We start from the raw sequence: 17,297 nt of genomic DNA on the forward strand, positions 1-17,297 counted from the left end.
AAGCTTCTAGACGGCCTTCAGGGTTGGAAGGAGGGAACGGGGGACAGGGCACGTACCTGCTCTTCCAAGAGCAGAACATCGATGAGAGAGAGAGTCATTCAGGATGGCTCTACTGTCGGGGGAGGAGCTCCTCTCGGTGCCAACCTCTGACCTTGACCTCTTCCTTCTGCACAGGGTCCTTCTGGAGACCAAGGTGCTTCCGGTCCTGCTGGTCCTTCTGGCCCTAGAGTGAGTACGATGGACTCCACCCTTCCCTGGAGGGCCGGGGTCGGGTGTGCGGATGGGCAGGGACATGGTCCTGTGTCCTCATTCAGCAGCTGGGGAAGGATGGCTCAGCGTGACTAGGGCCAGGGGAGGCCTGGGGTCACAGTGCCCATAGATGAGCTGGAGGGCAGCTCTCTGCTGTCACACAAGCCCCGATCGTCGAATTCTAGAGTCGCCAAGAAGGGTAACAGAGGCAGAAAACTGCCCTCTTGGTTCTTGGCCGAACAGAGACCCATTTGGGGTTCTGTGACTGAGAAAGAGGAAGATGGGAGCAGTGACGAGTGCTGCAGGACAGCCACCGCCTGCCCAGCCCTAGCCCCTCCCAACAGACCCCTTGGTGACCACTCTTTTCTCACCACCTGCAGGGTCCCCCCGGCCCTGTTGGCCCCTCTGGCAAAGATGGCTCTAATGGAATCCCTGGCCCCATCGGACCCCCAGGCCCCCGTGGACGTTCGGGAGAAACTGGCCCTGCTGTAAGTGTCCTGGTCCAGCTCCCAGGGTCAGCGAGGCATGAGCTCTTGGGGACATCAGCCTGCAGCTAATGGCGACGGCCTTCTTCACCGGGAGGTCTCCTGGGAGCACAGGAGGGCTCGTGGCTGGGTGTTGGGACACAGGACATCGGTGCCTGCTGCTCTGAGTCCTCCTGCCTCTTGATCTCGGGGCTGGGAAGAACTAGACAGCTAGAGGATTCTGGTGGTGGAGTGGTTATGCATTCAGCTGCGATCCTCAAGGTCGGCAGTTCGAAACCACCAGCCGTTCCACAGGAGAAAGCCGGGGCTTTCTGTGCCTGTGAATAGTTCCAGCCTCAGCAACCCACAGGGACAGTTCTGCCCTGTCCCGTAGGGTCGCTGTGAGTTGGCACAGACTGGGTGGAAGTTTGTTTTTGTGTTGAGAGCACTCAAGCAGGTGGGATGACAAAGGAAGCCCCCTCCCACTCTTCTTGGGTGACCTCTCTCTTTCCTACTACAGGGTCCTCCTGGCAATCCTGGCCCCCCCGGCCCTCCAGGTCCCCCCGGCCCCGGCATCGACATGTCCGCCTTTGCTGGCCTCGGCCAGAGAGAGAAGGGCCCTGACCCGATGCAGTACATGCGGGCTGACCAGGCAGCTGGATCGCTGAGGCAGCACGACGTCGAGGTGGATGCCACGCTCAAGTCCCTCAACAACCAGATCGAGAACATCCGCAGCCCCGAGGGCTCTCGCAAGAACCCCGCGCGCACCTGCCGTGACCTGAAACTCTGCCACCCTGAGTGGAAGAGCGGTGAGCCCAGGGACCCTGCCCAGGATGCGGGGACCCAGCTCCCTGGCCCTGGGCCTCTTCATTCAGGCCACAGCCAGAGCGGAAGGTCCTGCTCCCCGTTTTCTAGTGGATACAGCAGCCTGGGGCCCTGTCCTGCTGTGGGCACAGGGCAGGGGAAAGGGCTCTAGGAGAGTCCATCTGCTAGGCTGGGCTGGGTACCTTCCCTTCCAGGGTCTCTGTCCCACTGCGCTCCATCCGACCCCACTCCAGTCCTTGAGGACGCCACCTGGCTTTTTTCCAAGGCTGTCGCTGAAGAACTCTCCCTGCCAGTCAGGCCTGAACGTGACTGTGCCCCTGAGCCCTGAGGGCAAATGCCTCTCCCCACTGCAGGAGACTACTGGATTGACCCCAACCAGGGCTGCACCTTGGACGCCATGAAGGTCTTCTGCAACATGGAGACCGGCGAGACCTGCGTCTACCCCAACCCGGCCAACGTCCCCAAGAAGAACTGGTGGAGCAGCAAGGGCAAGGAGAAGAAGCACGTTTGGTTTGGGGAAACCATCAATGGCGGCTTCCACGTGAGTTCCTCGGGCTCCCCCAGACCTTACCCTCTGTCTCCCTGGGAGGGTGGAGCACATCCTCCTGTGGCCCCCAGGGGGTGTGAGTCAGGGCTCACCAAGAAGCGACGAGACGGAGACTGGGGACAGCTGGCGAGTGAGGGCTGGACAGAGCGAGGAAGACACTGACCTGCATGCCCAGGGAAGGTGCTGGAATGTCCCACCTTGTGTGAACCGTGTAACCACTGCCATCGGGTCAAAAAGAGGAAGGGGAGAGAGGAGTCATGTGCGTGCACGTGCGTCAGAGAGGCTCCCTGGGGCTCCCGCTCCCCGGAAGCCAAGCTGTCCTTCCAGCTACTGCCTTCTCCAGCACCCACTTCCGTTCCTCCAAGCTCTGGATGACTGATGGGCCTCCAGAGCCCTTCCCCGCACTGACCTCGCCCCCGGCCCCCTCTGCCCTCACAGTTCAGCTATGGAGATGACAACCTGGCCCCCAACACTGCCAGCATCCAGATGACCTTCCTGCGCCTGCTCTCCACGGAGGGCGCCCAGAACATCACCTACCACTGCAAGAACAGCATCGCCTACCTGGACGAAGCCGCCGGCAACCTCAAGAAGGCCTTACTTATCCAGGGCTCAAACGACGTGGAGATTCGGGCTGAGGGTAACAGCAGGTTCACGTACAGTGCCCTGAAGGATGGCTGCACGGTGAGTGGCACTGGTAGAGCCCCGGGGCAGGGGCCGAGAGGCGGAGGGGTGGGGTGGGGGGGGTGTGAGGCTCCGGCTGGAGCAGGGCTGGGAGTGGTCTGCATCAAGTGTAGCAGCCCTGAGATGAAAGGCGAGTCGGAGGCACCAGTTTGAGAGGGTTTATGGTACAGAAGACAAGCAGGGAGTCCCGTGCAGGAGAGAGAGGCCCCTCCTGGCTCTGTTTCTCCACTGCTTGGCTCAGAAGAATCCAGACCCTCCCTGGGGCGTCTAGTGACTCTTGTGGGAGTCTTCCTGGCAGATGCAAGATAAAGACATCCAGTGGGGAAGGAGCAAGACAGCCACTGTTGCTGGGGCAGGGACTGGCCCAGAGAAGGCTCTGGAAGCCAAGCGAGGTGGAAGGAGCCCTCTCACCTCGGGGCTGAGGAAGCCGGTCGGGTTGCTCCATCTGGGAGCTCCTGGGAGGTGGGCACTGGGTTTCAAGGCTTCTGCTACACAGCCCCTCCTCTCCTCTTCCCTCCCTAGAAACACACCGGTAAGTGGGGCAAGACCATCATCGAGTACCGGACCCAGAAGACCTCTCGCCTCCCCATCATTGACATCGCACCCATGGACATAGGGGGGCCGGATCAGGAATTTGGTGTGGACATCGGGCCTGTCTGCTTCTTGTAAACAAACCAACAGAACAAACAAACCCCAAGCCAGAAGCAACACAGCCCGTTCTAAACAAGACCCCGCGTACTTTCCACCCTGGTCACTCTAGGACTCTGCATGGGACGGCTGACCTGACCTGATGGCCATTCATCCCCACCTCTCACATTGTGGACTTTTTCATCCCCCTCTCTTCCTGAGAGACCTGAACTGGGCAGACTGCAAAATAAAATCTTGGCGTTCTATTTATTTATTGTCTTCCTGGGAAAAACCTTTGGGTCAAGGCCGAGGCCGGAAACTAACTGGTGTGAGTCAAATGCCCCTGAGTGACTGCCCCTCCTCTGCCCGGGCACGATGACCAACATCTGGTGCCAGGCGCAGGAACTGTGTGTGTCCTTACACAATGGTGCTATTTGTGTCAAACACCTCTGTCTTTTTAAAAAAAAAATCAATTGATATTAAAAACAAAAAAAAAGTTATTGGAAAGTACCTCTTGTGCCATGTTCTGTTCTTTCACACCCGCCAGCCCCTGACCGCTTCAGTTCATCCTCGGAAGTGCCTTCTGTCCACCTTTCAGCCAGGAGGGCACCGGCAGCCGTTACTGCCTGTGTGAGGGATGCCACACAAAACACAAACATGTCTCTTTTCGTCAACCTTGGCGCTGCCGGGGCCGGGCCGTGCGCTGAGACTGGAGACCCGGGTTTGGGAAGGGAGGCGTGCGCGAGACGGCGGCCTTGTTCTCGCGGCAAACACTGAGCACCACTTTGGGAGCACCGGTCTTGTCGATGAGCACACAGGAGACGGTACTCTGGGCTCTGAGCTGAGGGGAGGACACGGTGTAAGCAGATTTGTAGTGCTGGATAGGAGCAAGCCCCAGGCCCCCAAGGGATGGCAGGGCGGAGGGGAGGAGGCAGGGCCCTGGGTAAGTGCACAGCATCCTGCCAGCTTGGTCATCTGTTTATGTCTTCCTACAAGACTGTCTTCCTACAAGAGCCCCGGTGGGGAGCGGAGTGGCTAAGGGTTTGGCCGCTCTCTGGAAGGTCCATAGTTGGAGCTCTGGCTGCTCTGCAGGAAAGAAAAAGGCATCAGTCTGCTTCCTTATAGCTGGCAGCCTCGGGCACCCCAGGGGGCAGTTCTGCTCTGTCTTAGGGGTCACTGTGAGTCCCAGTGGAATCAATGCCACGCCACGGCAATGGATGTAAATCCTTTCAGTCAAGGAGAGAGGCGGTGGGTGTAGGCTTCCCAGTAGCTTGTGTGGACTTCTCTGGATACTAGGCTTATGAATAGGCACCGTTTCTGCCTCCTCCTTGGGGGCTCCTCCCACCCTTCTCCCCTGGAGGGGTGTGGTGGGCGTGGTGTGGCCAGAGAGGCAAAACCAGTGCGAATCGCCCGCGGCAGCAGCAGTTCATAAAATAAATGGCCAGGGATGCCTGGCCACTGCTGACGACCAGAGAGCCACCAGAGAGCCACCGCCCTGCGGCCCTTGTTTCATCCCCATCCTCTCCTGTCTCTAGGTGAAGGTTGATGGCGTCCCTATTAAAGAAACAATAAAATCAAATAGGGCAACTCTTTTACATGTGTATACCCAGCTTACTAAGATTAAAAAAATGTTTCATTGGGTTTTCAGTGGGTTAGGTTTTCATTCAAACAATTCCCCCCCGTTATTCAGTGACCGTGGCATCATTCTCTACAGCGATGAAGAGGGTTTGTTTGCTGAATGAAAAGTGTATTTCACAGGACCCAGCTCAGGCGTTCTACGCCAACAGTCTCGGAAAGCCCCGGGGGTGGAGGGGGTGGGGGCAGGCTCGGCCCTGTCTGACAGGGTTGCTGTGAGCTGGAATCCACCCCATGGCCGAGAGTGAGTTCGTAACAAGCTGAGAGGGAATAGTGAAAACACATCGCCAACATCATGTCATTAAACAGGGATCTCATCCTTTTAAACAACCCCTTCCCGCCCTCGAGAGCGGCTGAGAGCCAGGCGGACGCAGGTGAGGACAGGGAGTCCCTGAGTGTGGTCCACCCTGTCCATCAAAGGAAAAGGGCTCACCTGACCTTCCAGACTCACTGGATTCCCCCCGGGGAGTGGGGGGGTCACCACCCCATGAGGAACTGTCTGAAAGGGTCTCGGCATTAGGAAGGTGGAGAACCACTGCTTTAGAGGGACTCTTAGCTGGAGTTCAGACTCCTGACTCTCAGCCTAAAGCTTTCAGAAGAGGCACCAGCCTTGTCATTGGTAAATCAGACCCGCCCACAGTCCTGCTGGAGCAGGAGCTCATCTGATGGAAGAGGCTTGACCTTCCTCTGGCATGGGCGATCATGGGAAGAAAAATTATTCTGATTTCTTCTCCGGGCCAGGAAAGTAAGTGGTGTGGCAAGGTGAGTGAACAGAAGGGGGATGGCATTTTGATGTGACCACAGATGTAGGCAGATTTGGGCCTCCCCTGGAGCTCCCCCCTCTTCCCCGTGCACTCCCGGATTCCAGAGCAGGCGTGGTTGTTATTGCCAGGTTTGACTAGGTACCCCAAGAAGTGGGTTGCCATCCTGGTACAAGTAGGACACCTCTTGCAAAAGTCTGAGGTGTACTTGATACAATTGGGTGGATTGTGATAAGATCCCCCGATAAAATTATTAAAAAAAAAACAAACCACAAAATTATTTTTGTTGCTACTTCAAAACTGTAATTTTGCTATTGTTATGAATCGGGCAACCCCTGTGAAAGGGTCATTGACCCCCAAAGGGGTTGTGACCCACAGGTTGAGAACCGCTGCTCTAAAGGCCCCTGGCTCCTGTAGGGAATCACAGAACAAGTTGTGAACTGACTGCTGTCTTCTAGATGCATAAAGGAACAGAAGGAACAATTCGCAGGAGTGTTGCCAACAGGTGGAGAACTGGAGAAAGTGGCTTCTTAAAAGCACAGAGGACCCAAAGGGGGTTCTGAGGGGTCTCGTTAGGGGTCAGTGGGTGAGCTCTTGACTCACAGTTGAAAGACTGGCAGCTCGAACCCACGGGGGTGTCCAGAATTCAGGCCTGATGGTCATCTGCCGCCACAAGAGCACAGCCGTGAAGATCCTGTGGAGACTGTCTACTCTGGATGCTTGGGGGTCACCGTGAATCACAATCAACTGGCCGGCCGGCCATGAGCAGCTTCAGGATCAGTGGGAGAGGGTCTCCAGAGGTCCTGGTGAGAAGGAAAGGTGTGTGACAAGTCTGCTCCAAACTTCTAGCTATGACTCTGGACAAAGGCACAAGGATACGCCATTCTGCACACAGAGCTGGCACTCAACACACGGTTTTGGTGTGTGTGGACTAGTGAGGGGCAAAGGAGAGCGCTGAGGGTGGCACCTCTTCAATCTGTGGCCTGGTTTGGTATCAGCAGCCTCAGTAGAAGCGTGGCGGAGGGGAGGTGAGGGCGGCTGGGGACCCTGGAAAAGACCGGCATGTCTGTCGGGCCGGAAGCCATGGGGAGGAGCCGTGCCTAACGAGGTGTCATCTCTGGGAATACAGTCTTTCTGATTTCTAATCCACTGGAAACAGAATGGGCATGGCAATGGCCGGAGATGGCCAACGCCCACCCCCACCCCCAGCCCCCGCCCTCCTGTGGTGGGGATGAGTGCAAAGCCCTGCATCTGCCAGCGAATCGAGAGACTCCGTCATCCAACTACACAGGGCGTTCCAGAGCGCCGCTGGGGTACTCAGAAAAATATAAATAGATCAAGCACATTGTTATTACAATTTGAGTGTCCTCATCTGAATAGCATAGCTGATTTGTTTTTAAAAAGGTTTTATTGACATATAATTCACGTACCACACAATTCACTGGCTTGAAGAGCTACGCAGTCATCCTCAATTTTAGAATATTTTCTTCATTTTTATACTACACATGTACAGTAACCACACACTTGGTTATTAGCGCTCCATTTCTTCCCAACCTCCCCTGCCACACCCGAAGACCATGAATCTAGCTACTGTCTCTAGATTTACCAGGTCCTGGATTTCACGTACAGAAAATCATACAAAACACAAACCAAATCCGCCCCCAACAGTAACAGCAACAAAGGAAAACACAGAAAACCCCAATCCAAAAGAAAGCAGAAAAGGAAAAAAGCTAGAATACGTTTTCATGAAAAGTTTTATTCGCATAGACTTTCCATATCACGTAAGTTAATTGTTCAATCATATTAAGAATTTTTTTGCAATCAGCACCACAATTCAATTTCCAGGCATTTTCTTATTTTCTCTCCATATTCCTCCACCCTCCCCTGCCACGTTCTTAGCTATTGGTCAGTTACTGTCTCTACAGATGTCCATGTCCTAGCGTTCATATGCAGAAAACCATACAACACACGGAAGAAACGAAACCCAACGAGAATGATTAGATAAAACGGAGAAAAACCTCAATAAAAAAGAAGGCAGAAAATATTAAAATTGGAAACAACCTTAGAATGGGTCGAAAGGGAGAACCAACGATAAGGTGTGAGGTTTTAACCTACCTCCATCGACCAATAATCCACTCTTACAGTGCTCTCTCTCTCTCTGTAGCAAGACTGCCCACATCCCTCCACCATGGTCAGCCTTAATCCATGTGGGGACCCTCCAGATGGATTTCGGGTTTCCACTGTCACCCAGAGGCTGCTGCAAACCAGGTGTTCGGAATTTAAGCTCTGATGGCATTCCTTCCTTCCAACTTGGATTTTGATTCTTTACAATCCTTGTATCACACCGGCTGCAGTGCTTCTTCCATGTAGGCTTGGTTGATGCCTCACTTGTGTGAAGAGCAGCCCTGACGATCGCAGATGCTCTCCTTTCTTACAGCCGGGCACCATCTAGTCCCTGCAGCACTGTCCTACAGCACCCAGAGCTTCAGTGGGCTCTTCATGACGGTGAGCACCGAGCATGAGAAATGTTCTTAGGCTGAAGCTAGAATGAAGTGAGAGCCCGAAATCCCTCCGTATGGTTTATATAGTATCTATGCCTTGGTTCACTTTATGATCGAGACCATTCTAAACCATCCCCGTTATAAATGGAGGACATTCTAAATGACAAAACATTGTAAATCATGGGGCACAAAGTAATTATATTGCTAGGATCAATTTAGCCCATGGTATAGCATTGAGAACACTATTGAGACAAAGATATTGGTCAAGTATAGGCCGGTTTCCAACTGCAATCCGTGACTTGTAGAGATTAAACTCGAGAACTCATGACTGGACTCTTATTTACACAAACAAGAGGGGTTGGTAATAGGGCGAAACTTTTCCATGATACTCATTTATAAGGGCAGGACCATGCTTACTCGATCCATACGGAGGGCACTTCAAGTCGTAAATCGAGGGTGCACCTGGGCACCATTTCCTGGGCACCTGAAACAAGTCCAGCCACCAGTCCCATAACCTTGGGATAACAGTCCTCTGCTTCCTGTCTGCTTTGCACGATTTCCTGAAGATGAAATCCAGGATGGGTATACTATAGAGACAGGGATTGGATTGATGAGGGGATTCACCAGAGTCCTGGGCCCCGTGGGGACTCTGCGGGTAGATGTTGGGCTTTCATTGTCACCCTTAGTCTTATGAAAACGTGCTGCTCTTAATTCCAGCTCTCATACAATTCTCTCCTCTGGTCTTGGATTTTGTTTTTTATAGTCCTTGGATCAAACAGGCTGGTGTTCGTATTCCATGTGGGTGCAGCGGACCCTTCACTTCGATGGCTGCTTATTTTAACACCCCAGATGCTCTTCTTGCTGATAGCTGGGCACCATCTGATTTATTCACCAGGCTTTCGTAGTTGAATTTTAAGATGATATTGAGAAACAGGAACTGTTACTGGGTCACACAATAAGGGTAAAAAAGATTAAAAACTGAAGTACCAGTTTAAGTCTACATGAAAAATGTTACAGAGGCTACTTAGGAAATGGTCACATGAATGAGACAAAGGTAGCAATGTGAACATCTCCATGTGTCCACCTAGGGCAGTGTCCCCAGAAATGGAGCACGCTTACGGTATATACTCGAGTATAAGCCGACCCAAATATCAGCCAAGGCACCTAATTTGACCACAAAAACCACATAGAAAATGTGTTGAAAAACTCAGCTAATACACGAGTATATTCGGTACTTTGATACAAATGGTAAGGCCCCAGCATCATGGTATGTGGCATTCATTAGGACCACCATCCACACATCTACCAGCAAAGGCTGGTAACCCTGAAACCCAGTTTCCACCCTTAGTTTCAGGGTTATTCATGGCTACTGCCAGCCAGTCACGAAACAGCTTTAGTTAGAAGATTGAGGATCTAAGTCATCGAGCCATGGGAATGGTCATGAGAGTGGATATACAAACCCCCCTCGTTTCCTGGTGCACACTTCAGCTGAGCTCTGAAACATGACCCCGTCAGCATTCCCACTAGCTCCCCAGCCATCGTGGGAGGTAGCAAACTCCTGGGTGGCTTGGAGAGTAGACACCACCACACACCAGAACCTTACTCAGTACCAAAGCCATCTGGTCTCACTCGCTGCCAACAAACCGATTCTGACTCTTTGGGACCCTGTAGGGCAGAACTGACCGTGGGTTTCTGAGGCTGTTTGTTTAGGGGAGTAGAAAGCCTCATCCTTCTCCGGAGGAGCTGGTGTTTCCAAACTGCTGACCTTATGGCTATGCCAACACACAATTATGCTACCAGGGGTTCTTAAGCGATTTGGTGGGGTCTTGGAGAAATCATTCAACCTCAAATCCTCAGAGATAAATTCAGTAAAACCCTGCTCAAGAAAGCAGCTCACCAATCTGTAATATCTCAGTCGACTTTTCCAACCTCCAGGGGCACTAAGTATGTGGTGTTGGAAGGGCAATGGCGGTGTGTTGTCCCCAAGCAGATGCAAAGGGACATTGCTTAGGCAGGAAACTGCTGTGTGGATACAGCTGACGGGACTCGTCAGGATCCCTTCAGTCCTTCCCATCCTGCGCCGCCCTGTGTAGCAGGCAACTACTCCGTGCTCCCAGCTAAGGGGCTATGACACAGCCAGTGTGGGAAACTGACCCAGAGGGAGTCATCACTGGGACTACATCCCCTAACTTATAAGAGGGAATCTGGAAAGCTAGTTCCACGGTAGGAAAGCCACCACTTAGGCATGCGAGAGGTAAAGTCCAAGTACATTATCCTGCCTTAAGTATCGTTCCCAGTCTCCTCTAACAGCTATGCTGCCTTAAAGTGAGCACATGGTTGCTTTTACCTCCCTGCAGAAGCCTCGTTGCTCTTTTCCTGCCGTGTCACCCAGTCCCCCTCATGCCTTCCCCCAATGCGGGTATTAGGTCTCTGTGAACGCAGAGACCTTGCTGTAGTTACCACCCGCCCAGTGACGTATGTAACTACTGAATACGCATGTGTTATGGCTACCTACTATAGATGTCCCAAGATAGGAAAGGGGCTCTCTCTCCTCCCAGTTCCACATGGCCCATCAAGAGGAGCTCAGGTGAGCATGCTGCCAGAATGTGTCTGACTGCTTTCTTTACCCTCTTACTTACTTACTTACTTACCTGGCTTTACTACGATCTTCATCTATTATCACTGTACAAATGCGCCCACTGATCCTTCAGTTTGGAGGCTGGCTTCCTCTGATAAGCCAGTCAATCAGAGAAGGCACAAATCAAAGAAAAGGTAAGCTTTATTATTCTACCTAATTCCCAATCTGATCCATGTTCCAGCCAATGGATGAGGGGGGTGGTGGTCAATGAAGGCCCCCCATGTGTCCCCCTCCCCCCTCCCCGTACTTGTTTTTGAAGTCCCTAGGCATCCTGGAACCAGAGATTCACGGACTGACCGCGTTCCATGGCTTCTTCTTCCGTGTGCTCGAATGCTCCCTCCTGGCTTCCGTCCCGATGAGGCACTAAAGCCGTTCTGTGGCTGCACCAACAGCCCTCGCTCCAAGCCGCGCTGTGGTTTGTGGTTTTTTAATAGCCAGGGATCATGGGATGATTCTAGTGCCCCCCAAACACCTGAGAAGATCTGATCGACTTCTTCAAACATTTATCAAGTGACCACCACCTGCTGGGCATCGGGGGGGGGGGGGGGGGGTGGTGCTCTGGCAGTGTCTGCTGGTGCTGAGAAACACAACGATGCTGAAGAGGCCTTCCTCCCCAGGTGCCCGGGGCGTTTGCTGGAGGTTGCAGAACAAACTTCTGCTCTGCTTATACCACCTGGAGCAGGTAGGGACCCAGGGTGCTAGGACCACAGGGTGCGCTCTCCTGAAAGGCGCTGCCCCCCAGAGCATCTCCTAGTGGGCGGTGGAGTTGGCTCCACAATCCACGTAGTGGTGCGTCTCCAAGGAGCTCTGGGTCGTGTGGCCGATGTACGAGATTGTCACAGACGTTCTGGGGACAAGAGACCAGAGGGGACTGTTTGTAAGGAAAGAGGCAACAGAAACTGCCCATTCAGGCAACAGCCACCCGGGGGCCCCCACCCAACGCTATGGTCAAGAAGGGGGTGCGGAACAGGGAGAGGGGAGTGTAACTGGTAACATGTACAAAGACCAGCATGTACAAAGCACAGGGCAGTCTCCTCACCAGAGAGCTGTCTAATCTAACCTGCCAAAAGCACTGAGGCCGAGAAACCCTGCTCTGAACCTTCCCATGGTCACCTGCAGACTGGACCGCCCGAGTGCCAGGGATAACCCCCAGGGGCCCCGCTCCCTGGGTGGGCGCCTGTGCAGAGAATAACCAGGAGCAGGAGAGAACGCTTGGCCAAATGCCAGGTGTCCCATCCGAAGAAAGCTTTTCGTTCTCCTGGTCCCTGAGGTTTCCACATCCCCCACCCCCCACCCCTTTAAAGTTAAACTGGACTCCATTTCATGGAGAAGATGACACATGTGATGGTCCTCTTTGAATGTCCCTGTGTAGGGCATGCGGGGTCTACTGGGTCTCTAGCTGAACAGGGGCCGGTGCCTCCTCTCTGGACCCTGGGATCTCCCAAGTAAAGGTGCCGAGCCCACGCAGCCCGATGATCCAGCTCCAAACCCACAGGCCCTCGAGGTAGAAGAGGGGACGTACTGCATGAAGATCACTATGTTGTGCACCAGGATGTCCGGCAATGTGCAGAAGAAGCTAGCGACAGGCAAAGAGGGAGACAGTCAGACTGGTTCACAAGGACAGTCAGGTGTTTGGGGTGCCCCTTCTCCCCATCCTTCCCCACTCTCCCCTAATCACTGCCACTGCCTGCCAGTCCTGGGGCCCCACAGGCGTCTCCCGCACCATACATGTTAAAACAACACACCCCACATAGGGTGGTGCTTGGTGCCTTTGTTTCTAGGGGACTGGCATCCCAGTCTTGCAAATGGGTAATACACATTGGCTGCTGAGAAGGGAAGAAGTTTCCGACCAACCCCAGGGGCCTTGGAAGAAAGGCCTGCTGAATTACTTCTGAAGAATCCAGCCACTGAGAGCCCCATGGTGGACAGCTCTGCTCTGCCCCGTGGGGTTGCCCTAAACCCGTCAGAGGTCACTCCGTGGTGGTGGCACGTTCTCTCTCAGAAATCACAGCACCTCTGCTACATATCCAAGGATACATGCACCAAAGGAACCCCCCCCCCGCCCCGCCCCCCAATTCAGAGCTAGAGCGCTTACAGGGCAAAGGCTTGGCCTGAAGGCAGGGCCGAGCCCTGCCCCACTGGGGTGAACTTGAACCTCTTAAATTCAGTAAAGAGCACAGAAAAAGGTCAGTGTCCTTACTACACATAAGTATAGGGTCCTCCCATCTCAGCATTCACAGTAAAATTCACCTGGAAAGAAAACACCGAAGTTAGTCTGTGGCCGAGCAGGCTTGACCTCTGAGGGGGTTTCAAAATGTTCATGGAAAAACGGAATGGAAATAAAAAGGCAACAAAAAAATACAAACTTGACTTCGCCAAACGCTCCACGAAGTTCAGGCCACTATGTCAGCAATGATGCTAGCCGCTTAGCCTCTCCCTAAAGAACCGAGGATCCTGGGACTTTCACCATGCCAAGGAAGCCTGGTAGGTTATTCACAAATGAACCCTTGGTGCCCTTGGAAGTTTTTTTTTTTTTAATTAGGCAACGTTTTGGAGTTTTGGACGCACAAAACTCCCCGAAGGAGCCAAATCAGAGCTGTAAGGCGATACGTGACGATGTCCCCACTGAAGAGCTGGAGCGAGCCCTCCTGTTGGCCGAGAGGCACGAGCAGGCGCTCATTCGTGGGACGGACTTTCTGGCAAAGCTTTGCCGGGCACTTTGCCGCCAATGCTTGGCTAACTTTCTCAAACACTCTCTTGGCAAGCAGATGGCACAGTTCTTTGGTCTTCCAGAAAGACCACAAGCGGCACGCCTTAGGCATTCCAAAAACCTGCTGCTGTGGCCTCTGCTCCTGGCCGGTTGGCATTTGCTTCGGTTGGACCGTGGACGGTGCGTTGTCTTCAGGGGTGGATTGGCAAAGCTATTTCCTGCTACGACCCTTCCAGGGAACGCTTCCCGATCCTGAGCCCACTCATTGAGCATGTTTATGGCCAGCGGCTCTGGACACACAGCGAGGGCAGCGCCGAGCAGAACATTCCCTCAGCTTCCAGCGTTCGCCCAGGACTGCGTGCGCTCAACCCGAGGTGTGGACAGGGCTGGTTCTTCTTCAGCCAGGGAGGCATGGGCAGGGCTGTGTCCTTCAAAGTGATGCAGACTCTGCCTCTGTGGGCCTCATCTCCAGGACCCCGGCGCCCCTTCTTAAAATACGTTAGCCGTGGTAAACCACGGCTATCTCTGGGACCACTGTCCCCATACACTGTCTTGTAACTCGCCAAACTCACTGCCATCGAATGGGTTGGCTCACGGCGACCCTACAGGGCAAGGTAGGGCTGCCCGGGTGGGTTTCGGAGACTTTAACCCTTTGGGGAGTAGAAAGTCTCCTCTTCCTCCCACAGAGTGGCTGGTGATCTCGGAAATGTGTCACCCTGCGCGGGACCCACCGCGCCACCAGGCTCCCTACTCTCCGTCACAATGTCACACGGTTCCACCCAAACAGCACCATTATATATATGTATGTAACATTATCATACATTTGACGCTTGTTCTTGCCTTCCAAACTCCTGTGTTATCCTCAAACTACATCCTGTTCAGACACATCGTAAGAACTTAGTTGGAGTTGACTTTGGTGTTGGAAAAGGAAAAAAAAAACTAAAAAAGGAAACCCGTGCCTTGTTTTTTTCATGAACCTTTTGAAGACCCCTTGCCTAGCAGTGCTATTACTATCTATTCCAAAGACCCTGGAGCCATCGCCTACCATCCACAAACGTCTTCCCTTTTAAGGGAAGACATGGCAGGTCGGAAGACATGGGATTATAATATTGCCTCTTCTTGATTTGTAGCAAATCGCTTTCACTTAGAAATTCTCTTTCTCCCTCCCAGAATTACATGAGGGGACTTCAAAAAGTTCATGGAGAATTAATTCCATCTTCCCATGAGCTGTTTGGAGCCCCATGGAGCACGCGGGCTGGTGTTTTCCATGGTTAGAGGCCTCGGGGAGGAAACGAGAGGAGGACGGGCCAGCAGCTGGGACGCACACAACCTTCCCATGACCCTCTCCTGCTCTGAAGCGCGTGGGGCCCAGCTTCTGGAGGAATGGCATACCAGTTGCTCGCTCCGGGGCGGAATGAGGGAGACGTTAGTTGTCCCGTATGTACCAACCACCGTGTTCATGTACTGAACCTGGCTGGACAGGCTGGTGACGGCCACGGAGTAGAAGTTGGAGTTCCTGATTTTCAAGGTGGCCTACAGCAGGGCAAGGGAAGAAACCAGAGTAAATCACCTGGGCCCAAGGCCTGGGAGACCCGGCCGGGAGCGGAGGCCACGTCTTACCGTGATGGCGAGCAGGACCAGCGACTCCTCCTTATTGAACAGGACTTTCACCACTTTGATGCCGTCGTCATCCACCAGGACCGAGTGTGGAAACAGGAAGAAGACCACCAGTCCCGACACCAGCAGACAGAGTGAGATGGACAGGAGGACATACTGTTTACTGCAAATGACACAGTTCACAACTGATCCGGGTGGCCAGACACAAAGGCCCAATCACTTAGACCAAATGCAAGCCAGGCGTGAAGGGAGAGCAGACAAAGTACAAAGGGCCAGAAACCACACACCGGGCACGCGTGAGCACAATGGGAGAGGACTCTGAATGCTGCCTGCTTTCTAGAATAAAGCAGTTGAGGGGAGCTGTGTGGACCAAAATACCTCCTCACCTCCCAGAACCACCCCTCCCCTCTTCTCCTCCAACCTGGCCCTTTCACCAGACCCTCAGATGGTTCCTCGCTTCAGGATCTGTTCCCCAGACTTGGGGACACCTGCCTTGAGCAGCAGGCGTAAAGGACGTGGGGACGATGCAAGCACAGATGCAGTTCTCAAAAGGTTCACTGGCACCCAGACACAGAAAGAGAGACCAGGGACATACGAAGAGGCGGGAGGCGAGTGGACTCACGTTCTCTGAGGCCGCAATCTCTGATCACTATGTGGGATTAAAGCCACCAACTCATTTACTTGTTCTAGAAAAGAACCAAACAGTCACGCTGGCAAGCCCTGTGCGCTGGCAGTAAAGTACATCCCTCCGTGTTTTAGAGCATGCTGGCTGGAATCAGATCTTTCTGAAATGTTAGTTTCACATTCGGGCCCAATGAATATGAAACAAATACTGTATATACTCGAGTATAAGCCGAGGCATCTAATTTTACCACAAAAAAACTGGGGGGCTTTTTCAGCATAAAAACGTGCTGGAAAAATCTTGGCTTATGCTTGAGTATATATGGCAAATGACAACAGTGCCACAAATTACAAAAAGTACACAAAACCCCCGAACCAAAACAACACCTTATCAGTGCTGCCCATCGATGTTGGGCAATCTAGGCTCTGACCTGGCATTACCATCAGCCAACCACAAGGCCTGGGAAAGGTGAGGTCCTCTGGGGAGACACCTGACCCAGGAAGCAGAGGCCCAAAGTCTTCCTGTAATGGCAAGGACTGCCGGGGCATCTTCCTCTCAACGTCACACTTATTAAACAAGGCCACGGTCTCCTCGACGTCATCTTTGGAGTAAAAGATTCCCGGGGTTCTGACCAGCTCTAAACCTGGGCTAGGGCTGAGGCTTCCTGAGGGTCAGCGCAGTCATAGGCGAGCCTGCGCTTCGTCTGGTGGCACGCAAACCGAGTACCTCCAAGCCGGTTTCCTCTCCTGACTTGGCATCTGCTTCCCGGAAGAGGGCGAGCTGCTCCTCACCTGTCGGAATGTAGCCCGTCCCTTGGCAGGTGAGGCAGGTGATGCTATCCCGCCCGGTGAACTCCACGTACGGGAACTGCGCGATGGCCTCGTCCTGCTCCCGCTCGGCCCACGGGTCGCCGTCCTCTTCCTTCCTCCGCGCGCAGGCGGGCGGACGAGCGGAGGCGGAAAGCCGGGAGCCCATGGCCGTGATGTGGCACCTGGGTCATGGCCTGGGATGCAGAGGCAACAAGTGTCCGTTGGTGCCCGAGAAATCGCGTCCACACGAGAAGCGAAGCCCCCAAAGGGCCGGACTGCCGCCCCGAAAGTGATCCCCGGCCGCGGGGTGTCTCCCGGGGTCCCCTCCCGTCCCCACCGGCGGCCCGGGGCGCAGGCCCACTCGGCGCACCTGCCCGCCGCGGTCGTGGAGCAGCTCGGCCCCCCCCTGGCCCGGCCTCGCCGTCCTCGAGACGGACTTCCGGACACACAACACACACCAAGTCAGTCAGACCGACTTCCGGACACACAACACACACCACGTCAATCATTACCACCAGGCGCTAGCGAGCAACAGCCACCTCCAGCCCCGGGGGGCGGGCTCCGGTCACGCACCCTGGCAAAAAGCCACCTTCCGCGCCCACCCGCAACGC

At 53.9% G+C, this 17,297-nt stretch overlaps 2 protein-coding genes and 1 pseudogene across 2 annotated transcripts in view; 2 read left to right on the plus strand and 1 right to left on the minus strand.

The window, feature by feature from the left end:
- COL2A1 (collagen type II alpha 1 chain) overlaps positions 1 to 3,816 on the plus strand; it is a 30,162-nt gene extending 26,346 nt beyond the window's left edge. Inside the window, exons 49-54 of the mRNA XM_004711430.2 lie at positions 175 to 228; positions 630 to 737; positions 1,234 to 1,522; positions 1,892 to 2,079; positions 2,524 to 2,766; positions 3,289 to 3,816. Coding sequence (XP_004711487.1) covers positions 175 to 228; positions 630 to 737; positions 1,234 to 1,522; positions 1,892 to 2,079; positions 2,524 to 2,766; positions 3,289 to 3,435 — 1,029 coding nt within the window. The 3' untranslated portion in view covers positions 3,436 to 3,816. The remainder of the gene's footprint in view (positions 1 to 174; positions 229 to 629; positions 738 to 1,233; positions 1,523 to 1,891; positions 2,080 to 2,523; positions 2,767 to 3,288) is intronic.
- A 7,347-nt stretch (positions 3,817 to 11,163) lies between these two features.
- On the minus strand, positions 11,164 to 16,906 carry TMEM106C (transmembrane protein 106C). The gene is made up of 7 exons (XM_004711512.2): positions 16,669 to 16,906; positions 15,878 to 15,941; positions 15,259 to 15,418; positions 15,031 to 15,171; positions 13,129 to 13,178; positions 12,451 to 12,504; positions 11,164 to 11,775 (listed from the first exon to the last, which is right to left on the minus strand). The coding sequence occupies exons 1-7, from the start codon at positions 16,850 to 16,852 to the stop codon at positions 11,679 to 11,681; spliced, it is 750 nt and encodes a 249-aa protein (XP_004711569.1). The 5' UTR covers positions 16,853 to 16,906; the 3' UTR covers positions 11,164 to 11,678.
- LOC101663336 overlaps positions 16,886 to 17,297 on the plus strand; it is a 49,015-nt pseudogene continuing 48,603 nt past the window's right edge.

This window comes from Echinops telfairi, unplaced genomic scaffold (genome assembly GCF_000313985.2).
Source record: "Echinops telfairi isolate 266 unplaced genomic scaffold, ASM31398v2 ScPeMD7_12;HRSCAF=54, whole genome shotgun sequence".
NCBI lineage: Eukaryota > Metazoa > Chordata > Mammalia > Afrosoricida > Tenrecidae > Echinops > Echinops telfairi.

Bases quoted from the DNA above. Each gene is read 5' to 3' on its own strand.
- TMEM106C (XM_004711512.2), bottom strand. From the start codon at position 16,852: ATGGGCTCCCGGCTTTCCGCCTCCGCTCGTCCGCCCGCCTGCGCGCGG. The intron at 15,419-15,877 runs GTGAGTCCACTC...TGTCATTTGCAG, and splicing joins AGATTGCGGCCTCAGAGAAC to TAAACAGTATGTCCTCCTGT. The intron at 15,172-15,258 runs GTAAGACGTGGC...GCCCTGCTGTAG, and splicing joins TGGTCCTGCTCGCCATCACG to GCCACCTTGAAAATCAGGAA.